This window comes from Martes martes (genome assembly GCF_963455335.1).
Source record: "Martes martes genome assembly, chromosome: 11".
NCBI classification, from domain to species: domain Eukaryota; kingdom Metazoa; phylum Chordata; class Mammalia; order Carnivora; family Mustelidae; genus Martes; species Martes martes.
This window is the reverse complement of record NC_137899.1, coordinates 58975756-59002412: the sequence shown is the minus strand read 5'-3', so window position 1 is coordinate 59002412 and position 26657 is coordinate 58975756. Positions and strand designations below refer to the sequence as shown.

General features: G+C 38.5%; 2 protein-coding genes across 14 annotated transcripts in view; one reads left to right on the top strand and one right to left on the bottom strand.

Annotated features, from left to right (window-relative positions):
• Positions 1-279: 279 nt before the first annotated feature.
• On the top strand, positions 280-10908 carry HNRNPA2B1 (heterogeneous nuclear ribonucleoprotein A2/B1). Of its 12 annotated transcripts, XR_013967652.1 has the most exons (13): positions 290-526; positions 3527-3562; positions 3660-3770; positions 3957-4103; positions 4395-4605; positions 4747-4848; positions 4931-5011; positions 5698-5760; positions 7080-7199; positions 7452-7574; positions 8213-8295; positions 9674-9811; positions 10359-10908. XR_013967652.1 is itself a non-coding variant. In XM_080818513.1 (12 exons), the coding sequence occupies exons 1-11, from the start codon at positions 521-523 to the stop codon at positions 8272-8274; spliced, it is 1062 nt and encodes a 353-aa protein (XP_080674639.1). In that variant the 5' UTR covers positions 300-520; the 3' UTR covers positions 8275-8295; positions 8452-8961. The 12 variants fall into 12 exon arrangements, 8 of the variants coding, with proteins under 8 accessions (XP_080674643.1, XP_080674645.1, XP_080674639.1 ...); XM_080818513.1 differs by lacking the exons at positions 9674-9811; positions 10359-10908 and adding an exon at positions 8452-8961 and having other exon boundaries at positions 300-526; XR_013967653.1 differs by lacking the exon at positions 3527-3562 and having other exon boundaries at positions 305-526.
• A 3110-nt stretch (positions 10909-14018) lies between these two features.
• NFE2L3 (NFE2 like bZIP transcription factor 3) overlaps positions 14019-26657 on the bottom strand; it is a 28946-nt gene continuing 16307 nt past the window's right edge. Inside the window, exons 2-4 of one of the 2 annotated variants that reach the window (XM_080818511.1) lie at positions 20385-20561; positions 16870-16953; positions 14019-16301 (exon numbers count right to left, since the gene is read on the bottom strand). In XM_080818511.1, the coding sequence (XP_080674637.1) occupies positions 15087-16301; positions 16870-16953; positions 20385-20561 (1476 nt within the window). In that variant the 3' untranslated portion in view covers positions 14019-15086. The remainder of the gene's footprint in view (positions 16302-16869; positions 16954-20384; positions 20562-26657) is intronic. The other variant, XM_080818512.1, reaches the window with a different exon arrangement.

Genomic DNA, 26657 nt, shown 5'->3' with positions numbered 1-26657 from the left:
GGGGGCTGGACTTTAGGACTGTGCTTTAAGCTCCTCCCGACAGCGTTAATTTCAAACTGCGCGACCGTTTTTCACCTGCCCTGCGCCAAGGCGGGGGCTGGACCCAATTCCCTGAGAGAGAAATACGCAGGACTCGAGCCTTCCGCAATTCACTGAGACCATTTACGCAAGTGACGTCAAGCACTACTACTGGCTGCAAGGGGGGGAGGAGTACGTATCTGGCGTAAGGAGGGCGTACAGAGTTCCCGCCATTGGCGGCGGTTAGGGCGTTTACGCAACGGCCTGACGTAGGGGAAGACGCGTTAGTCGGGGGGAAGGTTCTAGAAAAGCGGCGGCAGCGGCTCTAGCGGCAGTAGCAGCAGCGCCGGGTCCCGTGTGGAGGTGCTCTTAGCGGTGTTGTTTCTCGAGCAGCGGCAGTTCTCACTACAGCGCCAGGACGAGTCCGGTTCGTGTTCGTCCGCGGAGATCTCTCTCATCTCGCTCGGCTGCGGGAAATCGGGCTGAAGCGACTGAGTCCGCGATGGAGGTAACGGGTTTGAAATCAATGAGTTATTGAAAAGGGCATGGCGAGGCCGTTGGCGCCTCGGTAGAAGTCGGCCACCCGCCTCCGTCTGAGAGCGGCGGTGAAATAGAGCCGCTTCAAAAGCGGTTGGCTTCGGGATATTTTTGAAGAGGGTTCTTTAGTGGAGGCCTGATTGAACAGTACCTTCCCCACCCTCAGCCTGCCGGCGCCATTTCCCTTTGCTGGGGGTGGGGGATGGGGAACTTCCACATGGCGGACGCAGCCCTCTTTCGGCGAAAAGTGGGGCGCGGAGGCGGGAATTCTTACTCCCTTTTCAAAGCACGCTTATTTGGGGGGCCCGGCGTCCCCGCATCTGAGCTTTTCGGCGGGCTTCGGATCCTCCTGAGCGAGGCTGCGGCGCTTCCCCTCCCCCTCCCCTCTCCCGGGAACCGGATTTGGCGGCCGCCATTTTCATTCCTTTCCTTCCTCGCGGCGTTTTTCTTTTCAATCTCTGGATCCTGCTAGTTTGACTCCTTTAACGAAGCACATAAGTGGTTAACTATTTTTCTTTCTTTTCGGGCTGTTTTCATGCCGTTTTGAGGTGGATTCCGAGTGTTTTGTGAGCTTGGATCTTTAAAAGTCCTGCGCACCTCGTTAGAGTCTCTTTCCCTTCCCCTCGATGAAATGGCGCCATTGCGTTCAGAAGCCACACCGAACAGCGGGCGGGTGGGGGAGTCGGTTCCCCGGGGCTGGTTCACACGGTTTAAGAGGAGGAGGTAAAACAACCACCCAGGGTGTTGGGCCCAGTTTTAAGTCGAGCCGTACTACAAAGAACATTTTGCTTTTCAATTGTCGTGGGGGGGTCCCCCCCCTTTTTCTTTCCTTTCTTTCTGTTTTTCTTTTTTTTTTCTTTTTTCTTTTCTTTTTTTTTTTTTGAGTAACGGTATTATCTGGGTTTGCCGTAATTAAAAAGCTAGTCGAATCGCAGAAAACTTCAGAAATAAAAATTGGGAGCCATTAAGTTAGTAAACCGACTGGGTGGCAGTGGGGAAGGTGGTGGGGGGGGTGTCGGTTTCACAATTATTTTTCTGAAAGATTTCTTTTGAACTGTAGATTATTCGTATTTTAATATTTTTTCTGGGAAACAATCTTTATTGGGTAATACCAGAGGTTCTTGAGATACGGTAGGAATTAAGAGGAAAGTGAAAATTTTTATCTTTGGTTCTTTGGTTAAAACGTGGTTCAATCCTTCGTTACGAGTTAACGGCTGGGCCATTATGTATTTGAACTTTGTCGTTTGCTTTTTTCATCTATGTTTGCTATGATGGTTGATCATTGTAAGAATAAGGTCTCAAGCGAAGGGGGCCTGATTGGGTATTTTCTTTGACCTTAAGCACACTTATAAAATAACTTTGTTTGTAATCGATAGTGGACATCGGGTAAGTTTGGAAAAAATTGAGGTAAGTAATGAGTTTTTGCCTTTTGTTAGTGATGTGTAAGAATTATCGTAAAAGAATTACTGTAAATGCTTTATTTTTTTTAACTGCGTAAATGTGGATTGTAAAAGACCGACTTAACGCTAATTAGATAAATCAGCTTAATTTAAATACCAGTATGTCAGATAATCGCTTAACGAGTTTTTTGAGTATTTTGGAAGCTTCATAGTTTTTTTTCACCTTTCAAATGTTTTCACAATTCTGAGAACTGGAGGGAAAAAATTCTTTAATGCTTATCACTGTTTTTTGAGCTGTTTGGAAATTCATGCTTGGAGGAAGAAACCTCCATAGAACTGAGAGAGCTGTAATATTTGCTGATGATAAGCTGGTATATGGGAAGTTATATTTGACCTTTGATTTGTATTATACACTAATAATAGTTGTTCCTGGACATTATGACCTATTCTGGTTTTTGAATATTTTAATTTTTTAACCTAGTTTTCTGAAAACACAGTCTAACTTTTTTCTTTTTTTTTTTCTTCTTAACTGACAGCCAAAAATACAGGGCTGTTAATGCAACATATTTGCTTGGTGGCTTAGAGGGCTTAGAATTTTTTTGACCCATGTCTCCTGTCTCCTGTCTCCCCCCACCCACAACACATTTGTAAAATTAGAGACATTTGTGTTCTGTATTTTGCCAGATGGCCAGTAAGGCCAGTACACCTGAGTTTTTGTGGGTGGTTGGTTTTGTTCCCTCCCTTCCCTGAAGTGTAAATTGTAGCAGTACAAAACTACTGAGTAGTTAACAGTGATCATTTAAAGTTTTATGGTTTTTGAAAGGTTAGATTACAGCAAACAGTTTACTGCACTAATGGTTCAGTAATAATTCAGATTGTTCTGTATCCTGTCAATACCAAATAACAAGTATGCCCACAAAAACCCCAGGTAGGTTAAAAACTATTGAAGCTCTGAATACCCAGCATTGGTCATAAATTATTTGTGCCTTGGTCAAAAGGGGGGGGGCAGATTTTATAAGGATGTTTTGGTACATACATTGAATGTTTGAAGTTTTTTGTCATCCATTCCTCCCCAGTCCTTCATGGAGAGTTGGTATATGGGGAAAGATTTTTCTTGGTGGGGTTTTTTTCCCCTAATTGCGATGCATTAGAATCACCACCAGAGGGAGCAGTAACGAGAAAAGAAATGTCACTGTTTAGACACTGAATCCTGAAATGGTAAATTATGGGTTATAAGTAAACAGTTTTTGTATTAAGAAGCGGTATATTTACAATGCATATTTAAAAGCCAGTTTCTTTGTTTTGGACAATAGGATTGAATGCAGATTTTGGTAAAAGTCCTTTAAACCTTCAATGACCAGAGAATAGGTTTATTCCTCTTTTCAGAAAGTTTTAAGATAAAGGGATGTTAAATTTATTCAAAATAATTTAATGTCATGTAAATTTAGATCAAGCATAATGATTTTGAGACTTGTGTAGATCAGCTGGGGCAATTTTTTTGGTGTAACACAACTAATATGCAGTTTAACATATGGTTTAAATTTGATGTAAGTTTTTTTTTTCCCCCCCAGAAAACTTTAGAAACTGTTCCTTTGGAGAGGAAAAAGGTACTCTGCCAGCAGGTCACCTCATATTTAAGAATTTAATTTCCTGCATACAAAGAGGAAATGTAAATAAAAATTGAAATGGTGTTCTCCTTTGCAGAGAGAAAAGGAACAGTTCCGTAAACTCTTTATTGGTGGCTTGAGCTTTGAAACCACAGAAGAAAGTTTGAGGAATTACTACGAGCAATGGGGGAAACTTACAGACTGTGTGGTACGTTATAGAAAAGCGCCTGCAGATACTAGTTTTTACGTTGGATTACTGTGTTTAAGATGTTGAGTAAAATACAGACAAAATTATTTTGATGTCTGTTCATTGTGAAAACTACTAGTCTTTTAAATGTTAGTTCATAACATAAGTAATGAAATGAGGGGCTAAAGTTTCCCCTTTGGTTTTAAGGTTATGAGGGATCCTGCAAGCAAAAGATCAAGAGGATTTGGCTTTGTAACTTTTTCATCCATGGCTGAGGTTGATGCTGCCATGGCTGCAAGACCTCATTCAATTGATGGGAGAGTGGTTGAGCCAAAACGTGCTGTTGCAAGAGAGGTGAGCAAAATTTAACTATACCGTTAATATAAAGAATATTCTGTTCCACTGAAGATTAGACTAACTTACGAAAGAATTAAGTTTTGTATCTTTACAAGCTCTGTCAGTTTTCTACTCTGCTTTTCTTAGATTTACATCCCCCCCCCCCCAAAAAACTGGGTTCTTAGTTGTAAGATGTTGCTTTACCTGGTGCATTATTGTGGAATAAAGGTTGTCTTTGGTTCCCGGATAGTGTGCTTTAAATCGTGTTTTGGTTTCTTCTGTTAAGATTTTTTTCTCCCATTATTTCAGGAATCTGGAAAACCGGGGGCTCATGTAACTGTGAAGAAGCTGTTTGTTGGTGGGATTAAAGAAGATACTGAGGAACATCATCTTAGAGATTATTTTGAGGAATATGGAAAGATTGATACCATTGAGATAATTACTGATAGACAGTCTGGAAAGAAAAGAGGCTTTGGATTTGTTACTTTTGATGATCATGATCCTGTGGATAAGATCGTGTGTAAGTGTCTATAAGCAGTAGGTTGTGTTGCTCTTTACATACAAGGTTTTGGGTTTGTTAATTTTATTAAAAGGTAGATTGTACAGGTTGTGTACTGATAAAAGGATTTTTATATAATGGAGTGTGAACTCTTCATTTCAGTGCAGAAATATCATACCATCAATGGTCATAATGCAGAAGTAAGAAAGGCTCTGTCTAGACAAGAAATGCAGGAAGTCCAAAGTTCTAGAAGTGGAAGAGGAGGTAACTTTTAACTTTTTTTTTTTTTTTTTTTTTTAAACCTACTTGAGTAAATGCTTGTTACTAACTTGGCCACTTACTACAGGTAACTTTGGTTTTGGAGATTCTCGTGGTGGTGGTGGAAATTTTGGACCAGGACCAGGAAGTAACTTTAGAGGAGGATCTGGTAAGTTTGAGTTATAAATGTTACAAAGGTATATATGCTAAACTAAATACTCATTCAGTCTGAATTAGAGGAAATGTAGTCTAACTTTTTAAAGTTTTTTTTTTAAGACTTAAGTAGGTTGTATCCTGGTGGGATATTCTAAATTTGCCAGAAAGGAGGTTATAGTTAAAAACATAATCTTAAAAATGTAATCCAAGACAATCTATTGCAGAGATCCTTTTTAGGGTAGTACACTTAAAAAAAATTTTTTTGTGATTTGAAACTAGCTTTAAAAAATGGGTGTGCTTCTGAGTGGGAAGTGAAGACCTGTAGAGAGTTTGTCTATAGGCTTTAAAAGGTCTTAATCAGTTAATATTTTTTTTTCTTTTAGACTTCAGATATATTTGAATTACTAATAATCAAGAATCTCATTACGCATAAATAACTTGATCTTAGTCAAAAGGCCAAGAAGTGATCTTACACATAAATAAATGGAGTCTCTTAAAATTAAGTCTTGCCAAGTCTAAGCCCACAAATTAGACAATTACCTTAGGAGATTAGTTTGTTACACACCTTTGTACAGTACCTTTCTAGCACAGACAGGGTGGTTCTTAATAATTTTCATTCAGAGGTGTTAATAATGCAGAGGAAAGGGTAAGAAATTAAAAACAGGGTGAACAGTATAATTTTTTTTTTGTCTCTAACAGATGGATATGGAAGTGGTCGTGGATTTGGGGATGGCTATAATGGGTATGGAGGAGGACCTGGAGGTCAGTTTCTGCTGCATTTTAGTTTGTGATTTAAAAATATAAGCAATATATCTTTGTATAGTTGCATGTTATACGTTAATTTTTAATGTTCTGCATTTTATCCTTTGTAAAGGGCTTAGGTGGTAGTGGTTCAGTTATTTGGCTCTTCCTTTATAATTTGTATTTTAGTTGTATATCTTATGGAAAGTATTATTTGCTTATATGTGTTAAATACCAATTGCAAAATCATTTAGGAGGATTTTAATAGCTTTACGATTCTGCTGTCATGCTATCCCATTGTTTTTAAAGCAAAGAATCAGATTTAGATGTATTCTTTATGCTGTTTTCCTGAAAAACAGACCACTGGATGTAATAATCGTGGTCAGCATGTAAGGGGAGGGGTATGTAAGATCAGTTGTTTATCTTAAAATTCGTTCCTTACCAGGATAAATCCCCCACGGTAATTTATTTTAAAAAGTAACTGAAAGAACTTCCTAAAATACACAATTGTACAGTTGTGTTCTTGGGACCAGCTCAAGTTGTGAGCCACTGTTCCATAACAAGTGATGTATTAGATATATGTTCTGTTGGAGTATAGAAAAGTTTACATGCTTACTGATAAATGTCCTATTAAGAATGGGATATTAAAAATGGTGAGCCTAGTAATAGACCTGATTGCTGGTTTTGCCACTCCTTGAGTACGGTTAAGTTAATCCTATATCCTAACCACATCAGTTTTGCTTTGAAATCCAAATACTAATTTGGTATTATGAGAAAGATGAGTTCTTGTATTTCAGTAATTGGAGACTGCCATTTTAGGTTTCTGAATTACATGCAAGTTTGCTAATTTCTGGTCCTCCCCCCATTTCTACTCAGAAAACAGGTGTAGTGGGCATATTATTTAAGAGACATGGGAATTTATGGGGAAACAACTTCTTGGAACTTAATCTTTTGGACCAGTAGGGGTATGTGGCTTTTTTTTGGTCCTGCTACCCTGTGCCTCTTATCTGCTCCCACAGTCCTTAGGCAAAATACAAGTGTTTCAGGGTATCTTCAAGAGAATCTTGAAGATTTTGCTGTCAGGGGAGAGCTGTGGCATTGCAAGTATTTGTCTCTGTAAAGGTTTTTAATCCAGTTTGTGAATAAGTGCTCCCTGCCCCTAAATGTTTACCAAGGATAGGTACTCTGTTCTGCCCTTGAGGCTGTTAAGGAAGAGATTTCATAAAATAAGTACTTTGTTTGTAAGAATGTGTTTTGGAAAGCTGGAAATGGGTGTGATAAGACAGTTCAAATGCCATTGAAAATATTAAGTAATTACTTAAAGGCTTATTTTATAATAGGTGGCAATTTTGGAGGTAGCCCTGGTTATGGAGGAGGAAGAGGAGGATATGGTGGTGGAGGACCTGGATATGGCAACCAGGGTGGGGGCTACGGAGGTGGTTATGACAACTATGGAGGAGGTAATAAATTCACCTGCAACCTTTATGTGGGAATTTGGATTGGAATTAATGACTTAACACATGAGATTTTGCATTACAATGTTGTTAGTAGTTGTCTTAAAAAACTGTAGAGTTGTAGATAGGGGTCTTGCATTTATTCTGATTGTTTTTCTGGGAGATTTGTTCTTAATACGCTAACCATGTTTCACTGGTTTAATGCTTGAATGTTATTTCAAAGGTCATTGTGCAAAACCTATTCAAATTTTTTCACAGGAAATTACGGAAGTGGAAATTACAATGATTTTGGAAATTATAACCAACAACCCTCTAACTATGGTCCAATGAAGAGTGGAAACTTTGGGGGTAGCAGGAACATGGGGGGACCATATGGTGGAGGTAATTTATTAGATTGTTTGCATTCTATGATTAAAGGATACTTTCATGACTTTAAGAATGAAGACATCTGATTGTTAGTTTGAGTGATATTTACATTGTAATTCAGTATTAAATGGTGGGATATTCAGTGGTATAAATATTTTGAACTTGGGAAAGTGGGTTGGGCATTTCAGGTGGGGATCTTCTTTTTTGGCTAATTATTTCCTACGAAAAAGCCAAAGAAGATTGAGCACATTACAAGTTGTATAAAGTTCTAGGAATTCTCTCCTTGAAAATCAATGGAATAAAAATTTGGCATTACTTACTAAAAGTATTATTTAAGGTTTGGAGACAGTTGTAGTACTAAACCAATGTTTTTATGCCTCTTATGTTTGGAATACCTTTTTTTAACCCTATACGGACAACTCTATAAAGGAATAGCAGCAGTGATGTTTTCAAGTGTAAAGGGCAAAATTAAACTTCGTGAGTCTGGGGTAATTCATCTCCCAGGTTGTAGGTTAACCATGAGCAAATAATAGGTTATAAGTTGTTTTTCAAGGAGGGTATGTCTATAAAATAGAAATAGCTATAGATAGTATCGGGCTTATTATGGAAATTGGAAATAAGTCTGCTTTTTCTTGTTGTTTCAATAATTCTAGGAAACTATGGTCCTGGAGGCAGTGGAGGAAGTGGGGGTTATGGAGGGAGAAGCCGATACTGAGCTTCTTCCTATTTGCCATGGGTAAGTAGCTTTTGAGTTTTACATTATTATTGTCTTGGGAGATCTAGCTGCCAGGAGTAAAAGCTTTTTAGGATCATGTTATCTTTCCTTAAAATCTGGTTAGATGGATAATTTCATAACCTATTTTTTTTTTACTCTTTACTTCTGTTGAAACAGGCTTCACTGTATAAATAGGAGAGGATGAGAGCCCAGAGGTAACAGAACAGCTTCAGGTTATCGAAATAACAATGTTAAGGAAACTCTTATCTCAGTCATGCATAAATATGCAGTGATATGGCAGAAGACACCAGAGCAGATGCAGAGAGCCATTTTGTGAATGGATTGGATTATTTAATAACATTACCTTACTGTGGAGGAAGGATTGTAAAAAAAAAAAAAAAATGCCTTTGAGACAGTTTCTTAGCTTTTTAATTGTTGTTTCTTTCTAGTGGTCTTTGTAAGAGTGTAGAAGCATTCCTTCTTTGATAATGTTAAATTTGTAAGTTTCAGGTGACATGTGAAACCTTTTTTAAGATTTTTCTCAAAGTTTTGAAAAGCTATTAGCCAGGATCATGGTGTAATAAGACATAACGTTTTTCCTTTAAAAAAATTTAAGTGCGTGTGTAGAGTTAAGAAGCTGTTGTACATTTATGATTTAATAAAATAATTCTAAAGGAAATTGTGTAATTATAGACTTTTTATTTTAAATAAGTTAAGGAGTGGGTAGTATAATTAAGGTCCATTGCAAAGCTGTTGTTATATTTGTGTAAGATAAATGCTGGTCAGATATAAGTGTGTTGTCTGCAATTCATCAGGATTAAATTATCTAGATAACTTAAGGGATATCTCTGCAAAGAGAAACACCTTTTTAGATCTTTTAGATGCTGCTTCTTCAATGCAAGGAAAGGAAATAACCCCAGCGAGGTACTCTTCAGGGATACAGGTCTAGTACAAGAGAACTCTTGACGGCTACTAAGTTCAGCCAGTCTTAAAAAACTGTGCTGTTTCTGCAAAGCTTTAAACTACAGTAGTTTATAAGGATGACAACGAAAGCTGAGGGTGTAGAGCAAAATAGTTCTAAGCTTCAGTTAAACTTCTTTAGGTAAGATCTTAATTTACTTTTCCTTTCTTAATTTTCCTCCCCAAAAGATAAACTAATACTACTCTTCAATGGTCTTTCAGTATAGTGGTTCTTAGTAGTTTAACATAGCTATAAATTTGAGTTTAACAATTTATAAACTCAAGAGAATAATCTTATAAACCCTGTTTTCCAATCTGTTATTTACTTAAATTATTTTGGTTGTTTTTCCCCCCCTTTTTTTCCTTCTTTCCCACCCCCTCCCTCTCCATGAAGATTCAGGTGCTTAACATATCATTTTTTTCCCTGCTGGAATTTTAGCATTGATATGAACCATGGACAAGTATATTCTGCTGCCACAAAGACTGTAAAGTGCTTCATTTCAACAGCTGAGGCGCAAGCCAAGTGATCATTAATAAAGCTTTTCTTGGTTCCTTCAGTGGTGTTGGTAGTAAAATGGTAGGTAAAAGTTAGGCTGCAAGTTCAATAAATCATGAAATTACCCATCATTACACCCTTGTGTATTCACATTTCTTGGATCAAGCATTTTGAGTGAACTCTAGTGGTTTTTATTAAAAATAAAGACATTTTGTTCTTCTGTTATATGGTTGTTCTAGTTTTACATGCTTATCAGGATCAGGTTCAGGAGAAGGTAGGGTAAAATGGTTGAAACTATTTCCAGATGATAGTTTATACTTAACAAATAAGGTGTCTACGTTATAAATGCTGTATGTATCCAGTACTAAATATTTGGGCTTAAATGTGATAATTTTTTCCCAACCCCGTACCTTATAGGAGAGATGTAGGTTGGCTGCTGAAATTCTTAAATGTCATCAGAGTTTGATTTGCCTGGCTTTATTGCCTTTTCAGGAATGTGATAATCAGGGCATATTCTACTGTATGCACCAGTGAGTCTTCTTTGATCCTAAGACCACCACTGAAGTTATTTAGGTTTTTTGGACAAACATGATAAACTTCTTCAGATACTTTTTTTTTCCTTTGGCAGGAAGGTGTCTTGCTGCAGGTAACTAATGAAGAAGTGGTCAACCACAGAGTCTTCAAGAAATAAGAAATTCTGTACCATCTGAAAGTAGTTCTTGTTGGTGCCTTCATTTAAAAAAAAAAAGCACTTTAAGTTTAAAGGGAAATGTTTTCTGATAAAATACAAACTTCATTTAGTACAGGTTCTTAATATAAAACAATTACAAAATGAGTGTTGTTTGTAAGAGTAACATCAGATAAACTAGAGAGAGAAATGTATGTTTTAAACTAGGTTTTGTGAGTAGACAGATAAAAATTCTATTTTAAATATAAAGTTTATAAAATAAACACTTTTGTATTAAAATACTTGGTGTAATGTTTACACATAAAATGTGTGAATCTTGTTATATAAACATTCAGTTGTCTAAAAGATTGCCATCCCCTAGATTTTTCAAAGCAGTTTGAAAAAACTATGCATATTGCCATTTTTCTTTCAGTATTGATAGCCCAATAAGAAAAGGATTTGTGGACATTATTGGCTGTCCCTAATAAAATGCCATTCTTTATATACTGTACATTCAGCGTTTGAATACTGCTCTAGTTTTCTGGCTTTACCTTGTATGTTTAACATTGCTGGTGGCGTTGTTAAAAATATTTTTAAACTGCTAGAGTGGTCCCAGTTAAGTGACTGCAAAGCACTGAGACAGTCTGTCATAGTAGCTACTCAAATGTTGATGACTTTTATATGCATTTTAACTGAGTTTCAGTGGTTGTCTTTTTAAAGGTTAAATATGGTGTACAGAATTTTAACAAGCAGTAGCTTTCTTGTATATATTTGCCTGAAACAATGAAAGATAACAGGAAAGATACATAGTAAGGTTGATAAAAGCTTTTTTTTTTGTTTTGATGAGGTGTATCTCACAGGTAAGTCAGACTGATGATTAACAGAAGATAAGCTACATTGTTACTTGTTTAAAATACAGTAGATGCGTCCATCAACTAAACTTTAGAGTGCTTGAAAATCAGGTACATAATTTGAAGGTTTTGAAGGAGGTAAATCAAGTTGGTATAACAGCACAACCTGAAGTACTGGACCCTTAATCAGGACAAACCTTTCTAAAAATATAGCACACAATAGGCTGAAAAGAAATGACTTATTGCAGTTAAGCAGGTAATGTTGAATAATCCACATGGTCATTCCCTTGTGTAAGTATATTGGGCTGCTAATTTCTGTTAGAACTTGGATTTAAGGTAGTTGATAAGTTTTCCACACGAGAACATTTTTTGCATATGTTGCTGTATTACATTTCTATATAAGGCTTAATCCTTAAGTTCAGTATTAGGCAGTTTGGAGCAACACTGAATTTGTTACTTTCCACAGTATTTTGTAGGTCAACAACTTGAAAACAAACTACTTAGCTGTGTGAATTTTGCTGAAGTTCAAGGTTGCCTTTAGGAAAAGCTTCACTAGGGCATACTGACAGGGCTGGCAAGTAGGGGCTGGCTATTTCCTTTCCCTATACTTAGCTATTGGAGCAGTCAAAAAAACCCTCAACAGAATCAATGTTTGGCAGTACCTTGTATCTTAATGGTCACATCATGTGAATGGAAGGCATTTACTCCTTGGACTACTGGGAAACTAGCATCATTGGGAGCCATATTGAGGGCTGGCTTCCACATTAGGAGTGTTAATCTTTACTGGGAGTTTTTGAAACTTACTCTTTCTCTTGCATGTAAGGTTTTCAATAACTGGTGTATGATACAAGCCAAGATGGTCTAAAAGGGATTATAACTATTTGCACTAAGAGTTCAGAGTACTAAGGAAACTTGAAAAGAATCCTGTTTCTGTTCCTTAGTAATGACAATTACCAGTTCACAAGTATGGGTTCCTTTCCAAAAAGGTAGACAACACTAACAATATACTAAAAACATACACATTCTTGGCAACATTTGATGTAAATTTCATCTCTGAGCTTTGGAATGACTGCCTCTAGCTGGTTGATACACCCCTTTCAGTTTTAATGACACTGTTTAGTACTGCGCCGATCATTTAGATGTAACAGATCTTTGGGTGATGCATCTAACTAGTGAAGTGAGTAGACTACCCACTCACCCAAGAAGGGGAAGGTTAAGAATTAGACATAAAAAGCGTGTAAGTCTTAATATGTGCACAGTGTAGTCTTGAGTTTTGTTCTGGGGCTTGAATGTGTGCAGATTGGATTTTCTGAATGTTCTTAAGGTCCTGGTTGAACTGAGGCCAGCCTTGAGAGGAATCCAAATTAACCAGACATTCTTTAGTACATGTTGCATGGGAATTAATATACACTTGAAAATAATTTCACCTGTAAGATGGTTCAGCATGGATGTCTGTTGATGGCTACTTTTGGAATATGAAGGCTTTATTTGGAAAAGGACAAATGAGATGCTCAGATTTCTTCCCTTGTAACTTTATAATTGGAGGAGTGACTTCTGGATTAACAATTGTTTCCCATAGGTAAAGAAGGTAAGACTAATTTCCCTTCGGGACCAACTCAAACTGGGTTGTAAGTTTGGGCCTATCCACTGCAGATGCAGGAGGGGAAGGGGTACCCACCAGAAAAGGTCTTTAAAAGCTAAGGGTTAATTAACTAGTTGCTTAAGTGTAGTAAGCATTACTGATCTCAGCTGTCTTACTGATCCCTTGAAATTTGCATTTGTAAACCCCATACCAGATACCTGAAACACTAGAGGTAGGAGGTCACCTACCTCTCCCACCATCAGAACCTTATTCTGATAAAATAACAGTCTTGACTGTGTTAGTCATGTCTTAGAGTTAACTGGAGGGATATAGCAATTTAAGGAGTGGCAGCTAAGGGAGCAGCTTGGTTCAGATTCTGCCAGGTAAAGTGCATATAGCTTCAGTGAGAACTTTTTGAGATTTGAACATGGTCAGAAGCCAAATAGATTTCTCCTTTTCAACCATTCACCTATCTTCCTGTGCTCCAGGATAATCTACACTTTAAGAACACTAGCTGGAATATTTTAGTCCTTCAGGTATCCTATTTCTTCTGCAAGGGAATTTAGACTAAAATCTTGGCCTGGGATTTCCACTGCTGAAACATGTATCATGAGAGTCGAATAAGCAGCTCTAATTACATCCTTTGAAGCCAGATTTTTCTTCGGAAGTTTGGTGCATTTACGTTTGGTCACAATGCACCATACACTTTCCAGATTTCAAACCATTGTTTTGAGTTTCAGTTTCTAAGTCCCTGTTCTTATGTGTGTATTTTCCATATTTGAACCTTTGGTGTATAGTTCATTGTGGTGCTTGGTATTTTCAGGGATTTGAAGATAATGCCCAGTCTTACAAGTGTTAAAACAGTTGGGTAGATAAGGCTACTCATAGGTAAGTTTGTACCATGGAAGATTAAATTGTAGATGTGAAGGACTTACTGTAGAAATGTGCCCTCCTTGAAGCTGAAATTAGCAATTAAAGAGTTCAATCTGAATAGACTGTTACCGTACAAAACTGACTATAACAACCCTAGAAGCATCTTGTAGGCAAAATCTAGACTTAAATGCTTTCCTAGGCTCAGTTCTAGACACAAAGCACTGCATTTCTCTAAACCAAGGTGATACTTTGGTGATAACTCTTTGGCAGACTGTTATGGCAGAAATAACATCTGACAACACTGTAACTCTGGAATTAAACATTAGCAGTATGCATGTTAATATTGGCAAACCTTGGACATTTTCAGAAAATAATCATCTTGCTGTTGCAGTAAGCTCATTGAGCTTTCATTTCAAATGCCATTTCTAGTATTATTTCATTTATTGTCCTGTTCTTACCCAGATGTTCACATTTTTGGTTGTGAAGTCCATGCTCTACTGACTTCCCCTTACTGTTGGCTTGTGTTCTTGTGTGGCTTGTAATGTTTTCACATTCTTATGTGAGGCCTTCTGGGGGAGAGGTCCATGTTCTAGATGTGTAGGAATTTCCACAGGCTGGCTTAACTTGCTGGGTAGATCTGTTTTGTCTACTAAGAAGAGGTATAAACTTTTTGTGAATGCATTCTCATTTTGAAGTCCAGTTTTTTCTTGGCACCCAAGTCAAAGGGATGACTTTAGTTTGGCCTGAGTCTGATCAATTTTTGTGCAAATACTCAAACCCATGCTATGCTGCCTTATTGGCTATATACTCACCTGTATTCCTGAATGTGGGTTTTATGGAGAATATCCAAGGTAAATAATGGTTAGAATTTCTATATAAGAAATTTTTATAAATTCAAATTTATTTCCACAGAAAGCAATTTAAGTATTCATAGAAAGATAAAATAGCTTTTGTTAAGGCTGCATATATTCAGTGGTAAGTAACTACAATGCTAAAAAATTAAAATTTGAAGCTAAATTACATTGCATTTCAAGTCACAAAAAACCAAGATGTTTAAAAATAATTTACATCCAGTGTTTGCTCTTTTAAGTGACTGTTACTGAAAAAAAAAGGCAACCAAATGACTGGATTGTCTGCTTCTCATGTCACCCTGTTCTTTGTACATAGATATTTGAGTTCTGCATAAATACAGTTGGACTTCATGAAAAGTTGTGGCTTCCCCAAAATTTCCCACAAACTTAATCCTTAAATGAGTTTCAAATGTAGTCCTGAGTGATTCAAGTAGCAGTAGTAAAAGATAATACTTTGAAGCAGTTTCAGTGGTTTGTGGCCATGTATCAGTTTAACTTACACATAATGAAATCCACCTTCAGTTTCTTCTCTTCACTTTCTTTTTCCCTTACGGTTTTCCTTTTTGTGGCCTGAGGTAACCAGTTCCTTAGGTACAATCAAAACACTTCCATCTTGGCTGCACTCAAGAACATAGTGATTTGGATTGACAGGCCTACCGTCGTCATCTCTTAACCTACTAAAAATACTGTGATAAAGGTGATGCAGTTTTTGTTTCATTGTGGTAATAGCTTTGTTATACTGGGCTCGTTCTCTCTTAAGGATTTCCTTCTTGGCTTGCAAGTTACATAAATCATCTTCGAGATTCAGAATTATATCCAGTTTGCGTTTACGACAGTTCTGAGCAGCAACTTTATTTTTCCCTCTTCTTCTAATACCACGCATGAGTGACACTTGTAAATCTGTCAAGTAGTGCCTGCTTAGCATGTTGTTGAAAGATTCAACAGGCATACGGACAATTTCATCTACAGAAAAAGGGATATGGAGAGCCTTAGCACGTCGCTCATCGCGACTTAAGTTTCTGTCTGTGTCACTGAGGTGCTTGCTTGCTTTCTGTGACTTCCCATGCTGTGAAAAAGATCTAGGGGTGGAATCTAGAGCACCTGGCTCTACGTGGTAAGTGTGGTTATGATGTATGTGTTGAAAGGCAGGGTCCCCATGAAAGCCAGAGTCATTCCTCTGACCCATGTGACAAAGCTTACTGGGATCTGGGTAGTAGCCTCCTACAGCTCCTTCCAGGTCACTATAACCTGTAGCGCCGCCTTCACACACTGAGCAAGAGGAATTATACTTGGTGACAGAGGTACTGTTGTTGCTTGAATTTAAGGAAAGCCCAGAATCGGAATCCAGTTCTTCAAAAAGCTGAGACACTTCCAGTGAATCAAAACCTGCTTCTGTGGCCAAGGACATTAAATTTGTCTCATCAAATATGCTTATATCGAGGTCATGTAGGAGGTCTTGACTTAGATTCCTCATCTGATTGCCAACAAGGGGAAGAAATCCTGTCAGATTAGTTCCAGGAAGGGTCTGTTCAGGATTGGTAGTATGAGAATTTGACTGCAGAAATGGTTCTTCTGGTTGTGAAGTCCTTGCTGTTGGTTCTCTTCTAAATGTATTGTCAGGATACAGCAACATGGCATCATGGAGATTCACATCGTGACTTATAGCTTGACTAAAGTTTATGTTATGTGTTGAGGAATTCATGCCATCATTGATACTACCTGGAAAAATATCTCCAAGTGAGATGCCCTGAGAAGGGAAAAAAAGCACTTTAAACAATCTTATTTCATCAGCAGTACAGTAACTAATAACAGCACTCTTCTTTCCTCAGTTTATAAAATCTAGGCAAATACAGTATGCAGTGTGAACCCAAATCTGAATGATGCTATATGTAGGGAAAGGTTTTTTTTTTTTTTTTTGGTACATCCTGGAAATTAGTATGAATCAACCTGGCTGTTGGCAATAAATCCACATTGAAGTAGTCTGTTTTTTAAAGTAAATCAGAGCAGCATAGTCGAGTATGACATAAATGCTACCAGAAAAATAATCTTGCCTTAGTTTGTCAAGTACTTACTGTTTTTGATTCAGTGAATCCTAAATTTTATTATATCCTTGTGATCATTTAGGAGGAGGAACAGTATACATACTTGGTTAATTCTCTAAAATTAAAGTAGTTCTGTAAAAAGTAATCCTCAGTCTGTGGACTTACATAATGCAGTACTGTTATAGTATATAAACTATGTCATCCCATTTAAAGAGGTTAAACATTCATGGATCAGTGATTTCCTACAAGAATGAGAGCCAAGGTACTAATTACCTCCAGTGAATTTTCAGACTGTGACAAAAGCATCTGAGATAAGTCGTCCAGAGAGAAAGCTGTTTCTGTCCCATTCAGAGATCTCTATAAAGAAACATAAGGTTCACCATTAAGTTAAAAGGCAGAAAAGGTTAATTGGGGCTTTAGGATCAATTGAAGGAGAAGTAGACTCCCTGTGGAGCTGGGAGCCCAGTGCGAAGCGGGACTTGATCCTGGGATTCTGGGATCATGACCTGAGCTGAAAGCAGTAGGCTTAATCTTGAAAGGATAACCAGGTTCTCTCTCTCTCCTGGATTTTTATGCCTATTTTGGAATTATTACATTCCTGTTTCAGTGTTCATCTTCCATATAACTTTTGGCTGGTATTCTTCATCCTGCCTTGTTTTTACCATGGCTAACCCTCCAAATTGGTTATAAGATTATGTAATTTTTACAGGTCAAATATTTAGACTTACCACAATGTTTCTGGCAGCTTCGCTCTTTGTTGCTTTATCCCAGTCTTCAGGTTTGTTTCTTACCAAAATAACTCCTTTTGACAGCTCTTTTAGAGAGGCTCCACCAGTGGTAAACTCAGTTTTTGTAACCTGGGTTTATTTTGCTTTCATGCTTAAACAGTGATTTATGTGGTAAGATGATCAAATTTAATGTTTTGCACTAAGGCATGTATTGCTACTGATGTCAGTCTCATTTTATAGCCAATCTCTTTTTTTCCTCCAGTAATTTTAAAAGGTTTTTTTCCCCTGTAGTCTGTTGTCTTACTTCACTTTGATGTTTTGGAGACTTAATGTTTTTACTGACTTTGTTGGGACTCTGTACTCCTTTAATCTGAGTCCTAAAATCACTTTAATTTTCAAAATATTTTGCCATAAACACTCTGAAGGCTGCTTCATCTTCATCCCAGAATTTTCTCACTGTCTTAATTTTTTATATTTAAGGGTGAGCTCATCTTTGTTGGTAACTTTTTCTGTAGGAATCCCACATACTGAGGGCTACCCACCAACTATAAATTTTATACCATTTTGTAGACCTTGCTTTTTTTGGATCAGGATTCCTGATAGTAATGGTAGTGTGGATTCAGACTTCAAACACCGGGCTCATTTGGGGTTCTGATTTCTAGGATGGATAGACTACTTCCTTGCTCATGTCTCAGGGATTGTCCTAGTCCCATCTCCTACAGAAGAAGAGTCTTTAAATTCTGAGCTTTAAGTGGGGAATTTTGGTATCCCCAGGTATGGGCTCAAGACCTCATTTCTCATCTGTTCAACCCCAGTCTCATCTGTGACCTCTGTATTCATATTTTCACTGGGGCTGCTTCAGTTTTGGTTGTCTGAATAGCTTTTAAATTATGGATTTGAGTCGCCCCTTTTTTTTTTTTTTTAGATTTTTTATTTATTCATTTGACAGATCACAAGGAGGCAGAGAGCCTTATGCGGGGCTTGATCCCAGGACCCTGGGATCATGACCTAAGCTGAAAGCAGAGGCTTTAATCCACTGAGCCACCCAGGTGCCCCTGAGTCGCCTTTTTGTTGTATCTACAGAGTTCCCTTTCTTGCTTTTGAGTTCCTTTTTTTTTTTTTTTTAAAGATTTTATTTATTTATTTGACAGACAGAGATCACAAGTAGGCAGAGAGGCAGGCAGAGAGAGAGGAAGGGAAGCAGGCTCCCTGCTGAGCAGAGAGCCCGATGTGGGGCTCTCGATCCCAGGACCCTGGGATCATGACCTGAGCCGAAGGCAGAGGCTTTAACCCACTGAGCCACCCAGGCGCCCCGTTGCTTTTGAGTTCTGCTATGCACTTAAAATACTTTTATTCAAGATTTCTGGTTCTGGTCTATCATAGGGGTTTTATCTTTACTTTTTAGTAAGTTCACATTCCTGAACTCCCCTCCCCTAGCTTTGTACTTGAGGGTTCCCCCCCCTTTTTTTTAAAGTGTATACAAATATTTGTAAGTGTATACAAATATTTGGTTTCCCTTTCCACTAAATACCTTGGGTTCTATGAGGCCATGTTTTCAGGGCACATAATACAATGAATCTAAGGCTTTCTGTGTCTATAGATGCTACAGGACCATCTAAGCTCAACTGGTAGATCAGATTTCTTCATTTACTAGCAAATCATACATTCTTAGTGGGCTGGAGACTTATTTGCTAACTTGACTTAATTCAAAGTGGTTTTTAATTTTTTAAGATATTTCAGAAGAGCTCTATTTCTGTTAATGAGCCCAAACTTGAGTCATAGTCCTGGCCCAATCATTGACCACAATTTGCAGATGGTCAGAAGTGTCTGAGCAAGAGTATCAGCACAAATCTGGATTCCTGTGAAAACCTTAAAATTGTAGGTAAATAAAACCATGTGCAGAAAAGAAAACCTTAATATTTAGAACATAGGTACGGTATGAAGCCCATTCTGCTTTAAGTGAATTATGGACTGATCCTTCAGGCCAGTCAGGTATGTTTCATTAAACCTTTATGTGTTCCCTTCAGTGCCCATGGAGATGGCAGACAGAGAGGCTAATTCCTACTGAGCCAGGCCCTGGCCTGGGTCTATCCAAGACACAGATCTGAGATGGAAGGAGGGACTGATGTGCCTTAGAGACAACTGAGGGCTTGCTCTTCCCAGATTCCCTTCTGCCCTGATGGGGCTAACAGCTTCATGTTTTACTGGTCCTTGAGAGTTTCCTTATTCTTTGATGTTACCCTTAAACATGCCCTCACTTCTTCAACAACAAAAACCCCTTATCAAAATCTCATCAGATGTGTTACATGCTTTCTAGTTAAGGGCCTTTACATCTGTTTGAAGTCCATGCAACAGAGTTTTTCTGTCTACTATATAAGAATTTTGAGACATTAGAGCTTACACAAAAGTGGACAACTAAGACATTCTTTCAGTTAACCGAGATGTATGATTTGCCTTCAAGTTGTTTTGCCTCACTAACCCAGACCTAGCCAGCTTGGTGCCTCTACAGAGGGCTGGTTGAGGATTCCTGGGTTTAGCATGGCAGTTACTTTATCCCTTGCCACGGCAAACAGCAAAATCAGAAGCAACTTCCCGGGGGGGGGGGGTGTATATAAATACTCCCCCTCTAAACACTATCTTGAGTTTAACCAAAGATAACTAATTTTATGGGCTGATTCTTTCGTAAATCAAATTACTACTACCACATCTATTAAAAAATACATATTTTCATATATCTGATTTGCTTCTAGTAGGGCACTTACATGGAAAATTGATTACCAACACATACTGTTAAAGCCATAAAATCTATCTTACTAGGGCACCTGGGTGGCTCAGTTGGTTAAGCATCTGCCTTGGGCTCAGGTTGGGATCCTGGGATCTAGACCCATAAGCTCATCATCATCGAACTCCCTGCTGACCGGGGGAGTCTGCTTGTTCCTCTCTCCCTGGCCCTCCCCACCACTCCTGTGCACTCATTGTCTCTAATAAAATCTTAAAAAGGAAAAAAAAAAAAAACCTTATAGCCAAAATGGTAAGGCTGAGCCACTTGGATATGCTTACCTCATTTCTAGATTGCATGGTCTTTTCTGCCTCCCAGTCAGGTTTATCTGCTATTTTACTTTCATCCTCATTCTTCTGCTGTAGTGATTTTTCTTGGGCTGATACTCTTTGCTCATTTTCCTCATTCTGAGAGTTGTGACCCATAGCTTCATGCCTCTCTCTCAGTACTTCATTCTCCTATAAAAGTACCCAAAAATGTGCTACATAGAAGTTCATACTTCCCCAAAGAAGTCAAACAACCTTTAAAACTGCATTATATTTACTGCTCAGTGATCATAAAAACTGTTAAGTCAAAAGCTAAGATCAGCATTGCATTATTTCAGTATTTAAGAAACATTTTAATTCTGAAACAAAGCCCAAGAAACTCACCAAGACACAGGCTGTTGAATCTGTGTAATTTAAATTATATGCATTTATAAGCCTGGAGTTTAAAATACTGACAAATTTGATTAGATTTAGAAATCAGTGTGGCCAATAGGCAGTTTTTACTTCATTTTCTGTTGAAAATAGATCAAACAGCTAAGCTGGAAACAGTGATCAAATATATATAGAAGAGTCTGGAAAAGTATTATTACAAGGTATTAATTGTTCTCTCTGAAAGGTGGAAGAAGGTTGGGGAAATGTGGGTGAAAAGAACTGCCTACACTTTATACATTATTGTTTGAATATTTTACAACAAATGTTTCTTTTAAAGTCAGGAAAAGTGCGTTTTTATTAAAAAAAAAAAAGTTAACAACAAAGCTTAGACTAGCATCTCCATAGGTATTTTCGACTGTGCTTACCCATATGAGTCCTACTTTTTAATTTAACTGGAGATTTAAAAGTTAACCATTAACATACACTGTATATACTGATACTTTTAATTATGCGAAAAGCGCACAATTTCCCCCTCTCTAACATCAAGGCCTCAAACTCTTCAGAAGATCAACGTTTAATTTTTCTCTTTCAGCAGCATAGCACACTGCACTAAACTCAAGGACAGCAGCACCACCCCCACACTACAAAGCAGAGAAACGCTAATTACACACACACACACACACACACACACACACACACACGGAGGTCAAAGAAATCTAAAAATCTACAGATGCCAGAAGCGAGGAAATAAAATGAGCAGAAAAAGGACGCTGACATGCTAGTGGGCACTTGATTTTACATGCTTCTCTATTCGTTGCCCTTAACTGACACACGTGGCTTCCCTCTTGATGCGGTGTTGGTCTTGTTCCTGCCTCAGTTAGTCTCTGTGCACAGTCCTGCTCATGTGCTCAAGGACACTGTTGCTGCACCTCTATCCTCTTCTGCATCCAGTGTTTCTTGTCTGGATACTCTCACCACTAACCAACAGCTAAGATCTCTTTAAAAATCCCTCCCTTGGTGTCCCATATAACTCTCTAGGTACAATCCCATTTTTCTGGTCCCTTTTAGAGCATAATCCTCCAGAGTCATCTGGACTCCCTGCATTCTCTCTTGAACCCATTCCAGTGGGCATTCTGAAACATTTCAAAAGGCACTCTCCAAGCTGACAGTTCTCCACACTCACCTTACCAGACCCATCAGCAGCATTTCCCTTCCTTACTCTCTCCTCCTGGAAACAGGTTTTTTACCTGGCATCCAAGGACCTTTTCTATTATCCTACCTCACCAACTATTCTTTGGCTGATTCTTCAGCTCAGCCTCAGGCATACCAGGCACTCTCCCACCTTTCAGCTGCTGTTCATTGCTCCTTCTGCTTACAGGGCTCTCCCTCTGCTCACTCTCCCATCCCCAGCCCCATGGCTTTGAAGCTTTAGATCTCTATTCAAATAGTACCATCTTTTATTTAAAAAAAAAAAAAAAAAAAAAAAAAAAAGCACCTCTCCCATCAGTATATCCCTTACTTTTTTTTCATAGCATTGAGCACCAGCTGAATCTATCTGTCATTTATCCTTTTAGAATGCTAGTTTCTTGAGGGTAGAGGCTGTTTAGTTCCTGTATGCCCACTGCCTATCCAAGAACCTGCCACATGGTAGACCCTTACTAGGTATTTGATGAACAGATGAACTCCCAGACATAACATCCACAGACTTTGATAGGGATCCTCTTCCAATGGGTGAGCTGCCATTATCTTGCTCTCCTTCCTGCAAGTACAATTCTGATTCCTATCCAAATTTGGGGAAGGAAGGAAAAAGTAACTGGTCATCAGTCTTTCAATGTCTATCTTTTGCCAAGGCAAGCCTGCTTAATCAAATCCAAAATTCTGGAATCCTGAGGCAGCTAACTTCATTTATAAATTTGCTATCAGTGGGCACAAGAGCTTCTGAACTCTAAATTGCATGACCTATTTTAGAGCTGTGAAGCAAGGTCTCTCGTTAATGTGTAGTGTGTAGTATGTGAGTTACAACACATGAACTTGCAAACACGAGAAGATGTTCTGACGTTATACAAATGAAACAAAGGGAACAGGTAACTAATACAGGCCTGGATAAAGCCCATAAGGAAACCAGTAAACTTTAGTCTGGGAAGGATTTTTTGGGGTCGGGGGGGAGGACTTTGAGAGTGGTAATGGCCTGCCTAAAAACTCTAGAAGAGACAACCTGGACGTAGAGAAATTCTGTATGAACACTACTCACTTTACAAGAAGCAGAAATTGGTTAAAAATCCTACCTTATAATAATGAATAACCCATTAAAAGGAATAATCAATGAGTCCATTTGAATATAAATATATATTAAATATACAAAGATACAAAAATATAAAAATATATTTTATAAATATAAATAATGAGGGGGAAAAATTTCTTACAGCACAATGCAACTAATAAATACAGAGGGAGAATGGTAGGGTTAGAAAATCATCAATGGATGCTAAAACTAGGGAGTAAAGTTTGATGAGAAACATATTTAAATAGTGACACTACAGGAGAAACATGGCAAGCACCACCTCAGCCAAGTGGTAAAATCCATCATCACGGAATGGAAATAAACCAATATCATGTGCCTCTTGACACAGAGATACCATACTTCTGTTATTCCTGCCCAGAATTCATAATCTCAATCATGAGGTAACATCAAAAATAAATAAAAATTGGGGCCATTTTATAAAACAACTGACTGATGCTCTTCCAAAATCCAGAGGTCAAGAAAACCAAGGCTGAGGAACTTTTCCAGATTAAAAGTGACTAAGAGACTCGGCACATAAAATGTGATCCTGGGTTAGATGCTGACCCAGGAGGAAAAATGTATTATACAGGACATTTCTGGGACAAAAGAGTATGGACACATTCGATAGGAGTCTTAGATATGCGTTAGTTTCCTGATTTTGATAAATATACATTTAAGTATTTGGGTATTGAGGGACAAAATGGCTTCAATTCACTCTTACATGTTTCACAACAAAAAGAATTATGTACAGATGGATAGCTAACTATAATTGCAAAACAGAAAAGTCAAATGGGGCAAAATGCAAACAGGTAAATCTGAGTAAAGGACATATACTATTCTTGCAACTTTTTTAAAGTTTGAAATTACATCTCACTAAATGAGTTGCCCTAAAAATCCACACATGGCAAAATCACTTTGGAAAGGTTGCCTCAAATATTCTTGCATTAAATCTTGTTAACCTGTATTTTCTCCCCAAAGTGTACAGTAGTCTTATCAGTTGTTTTATCGTTTTCAGCTCTTCCAACATTTAAATTTCAGATTTCATTTTCTTGCCCAATTTCTTTTGTTATGCTTCCAGAGTAATGTTCAACAATAACGGTGATACCTGATTCAAGGAAAACACTATCGGTGTGTCTACTTTTGATACTCTTAACTACAACACTACTTCATTCAACACTAGATATGTGCGTTTCCACACACCACGCAATTTCTGCAACCCAGCTGGGCGTCCTGTAAGCTAACTCAATTCTGCCACTACCTACCTGAAGATCGCATTAGATCCCACAGGTTAAGGGCTTAGTCTCACAAGACTTCCCACTTGCCTCTCTTGAGATGCCAAGTGCAAGTTCAGGTTGTCACCTGTGCTTCAGAATCACTGGCTGTAAACTGGAGGTTCCCAAAACCCCCTCCCTTGGGTTTATTTAATATGCTAGAGTGGCTCACAGATCTTGAGAAAAAAATTTTACTTACTAGGTGACTGTTTCATTATAGAAGATTGTTAACTCAGGAACAATGAGGTACACAGACCAAGTTCACAGAGGTTCCAGACGCAGGGCGGCACCTCCAAGTGTTCACCAGCTTGGAAGGTCTCTGAACCCTATCCCTCAGGGTTTTTACGGAGGCTTCTTTATGTAGGCATAACTGAATAAATCATCAACTCAGTCTCCAGTTGCTCTTGCCTCCCCAGAGGTCTGAGAGGTAGGGGCCAAAAGTTCCAACCCTCTAATCATCTGGCAGATTGCCCTGGCTCGCCCCATTTTAGGGACTTTCCAAAAGTCACCTTATTAACATAGATCAAGAGTGCTTGCAGCGGGCTTGTTATAAAAAACAAGACACTCAGGGTGCCTGGGTGGCTCAGTGGGTTAGAGCCTCTGCCTTCTGCTCAGGTCATGATCCCAGGGTCCTGGGATCCAGCCCCGCGTCGGGCTCTCTTCTCGGCGGGGAGCCTGCTTTCTCCTCTCTCTGCCTGCCTCTCCACCTACTTGAGATCTCTGTCTGTCAAATAAATAAATAAAATCTTTAAAAAAAAAAAAAAAAAGACACTCCTTTTACCTTTATGGCTCTGGAGATACTTTAAGAACTGAAGACAAAAGACCAGAGAGTACATAGCAAAAGATGCTCCCATTGCTCTTAACCTTTAGGAAACCCACAGTTTTGGGAGCTCTGGGCCAGAAAGGGGGGTGAAGACCAAATACATCGTTAAATCAGAAAATCGTACCTGACATGCTCACTCTGCTCCTGACTTCAGTGGGAATGCTTTTAATGGTTCACCAGTAAGGACAATATATGGACTTTTATTTGAGATTCAACAATTTTTTTAGTCACTCATTCAATTCATACATACCAAATGCCAAACACTACATGAGATGCTGGGGATACAACAGTGAAAACATACATTGTTTGGCACTTCCAAGTTTTCATTTAAAGGGAGGGAGCCAGAAATGCAAATGAATGCAAGTGATGGCAAGTCAAAGAAAGAGACCTTCTTTAGAATGGGGCCAGGGAAGGGCTCAGAGGAGAGGTGGTATTTGGGCTGAGATCTGAAGAAACAGAAAATTGCTGTGTGAAGAGAGGGAGGCACTGAAGGCACAGATAACCTCCAGTGTACTCATGGGCCTGTTACCATAACTTACTTCCTTAGTTTCCAATATTTCCTTCTAACAGTATTAAAACGTCTCATCCATCCTTCTTTGTATACACGTGCAAGTAGAATAAATTTCCAAAATTTATGCTGAGTCAAAAGAGGCGTGCATTTTTTTTATTTGATGGATTTTATCCAATAGCCCTTCAAAATGTTTGTGGTAGTTTAAATTCCCACCCCCAGTGGATAAAAGGGCCAATTTGATAGATGAAAATTGGTATCTCATTGTAATTTTACTTTCTATTCAGTGAGGCTGAACATTTTTCACAAGCTTTAAAGCATCTGTACTTCCTTCCTGTGACTATTTGTAGCCTTTGCCCTTTTTTTTTTAATTGGGGTGTCAGGCTTTTTCTTATTGTTAATAGCACAGGATTCTACTCCCCTCCTCCCATTCTGTCTGTACAAATTCAAGAGTAGAAGTGGGGAGACCAGTGAGTGGGCTGCTGCCGTAAGTTAAGAGAGAGTAGAGGAGAATCTGGAAGAGGGCGGTGGCAATGGAAAGAGAAGTGGAAGAACCCATGCACTGTGGAGAAAGAACACACAGGGTTGCTGACAGACAGAAGTAGGAGATAAAGTGAAGAGAAGAATGAAGGATGACTCCTAGATTTCTGGCTTGAATAAATTGGCAGACAGTTATGGAGAGAACAGGGGAAAAAAACACAGTGAGTTCTTCCATTTTGGATATGTTAAATTTGACATGTGAAAAGTCAAGTAGAAATGTCCACTACACGGCTGAGATGGAAATCTGGAATTGAGAGTGAATGTCTGAACTGGAGTTATAAACTGGGAACGCCATCAACAGCAACAACAAAACCCGCACAGGGTTCTAGGAAGAGAGTACAAAGCAAGGAGAAGGGGGCTTGGCACCCGGTCCCAAGGAACCACAACATTCTGCAGTCACGCAGAGGAACCAGCCAAGACTGAGGAGGGTAGGAAGTGAGGTACAGGGGAAGCCAGGGGACAGTAATGTCTCAGAATCTGAAAGTGTTTCGAG

What these genes read in the sequence shown, in the direction of transcription:
- HNRNPA2B1 (XM_080818516.1), top strand. An exon ending in AACGTGCTGTTGCAAGAGAG is followed by an intron (nt 4,104 to 4,394) that starts GTGAGCAAAATT and finishes CCATTATTTCAG; the next exon opens with GAATCTGGAAAACCGGGGGC. An exon ending in GTATGGAGGAGGACCTGGAG is followed by an intron (nt 5,761 to 7,079) that starts GTCAGTTTCTGC and finishes ATTTTATAATAG; the next exon opens with GTGGCAATTTTGGAGGTAGC.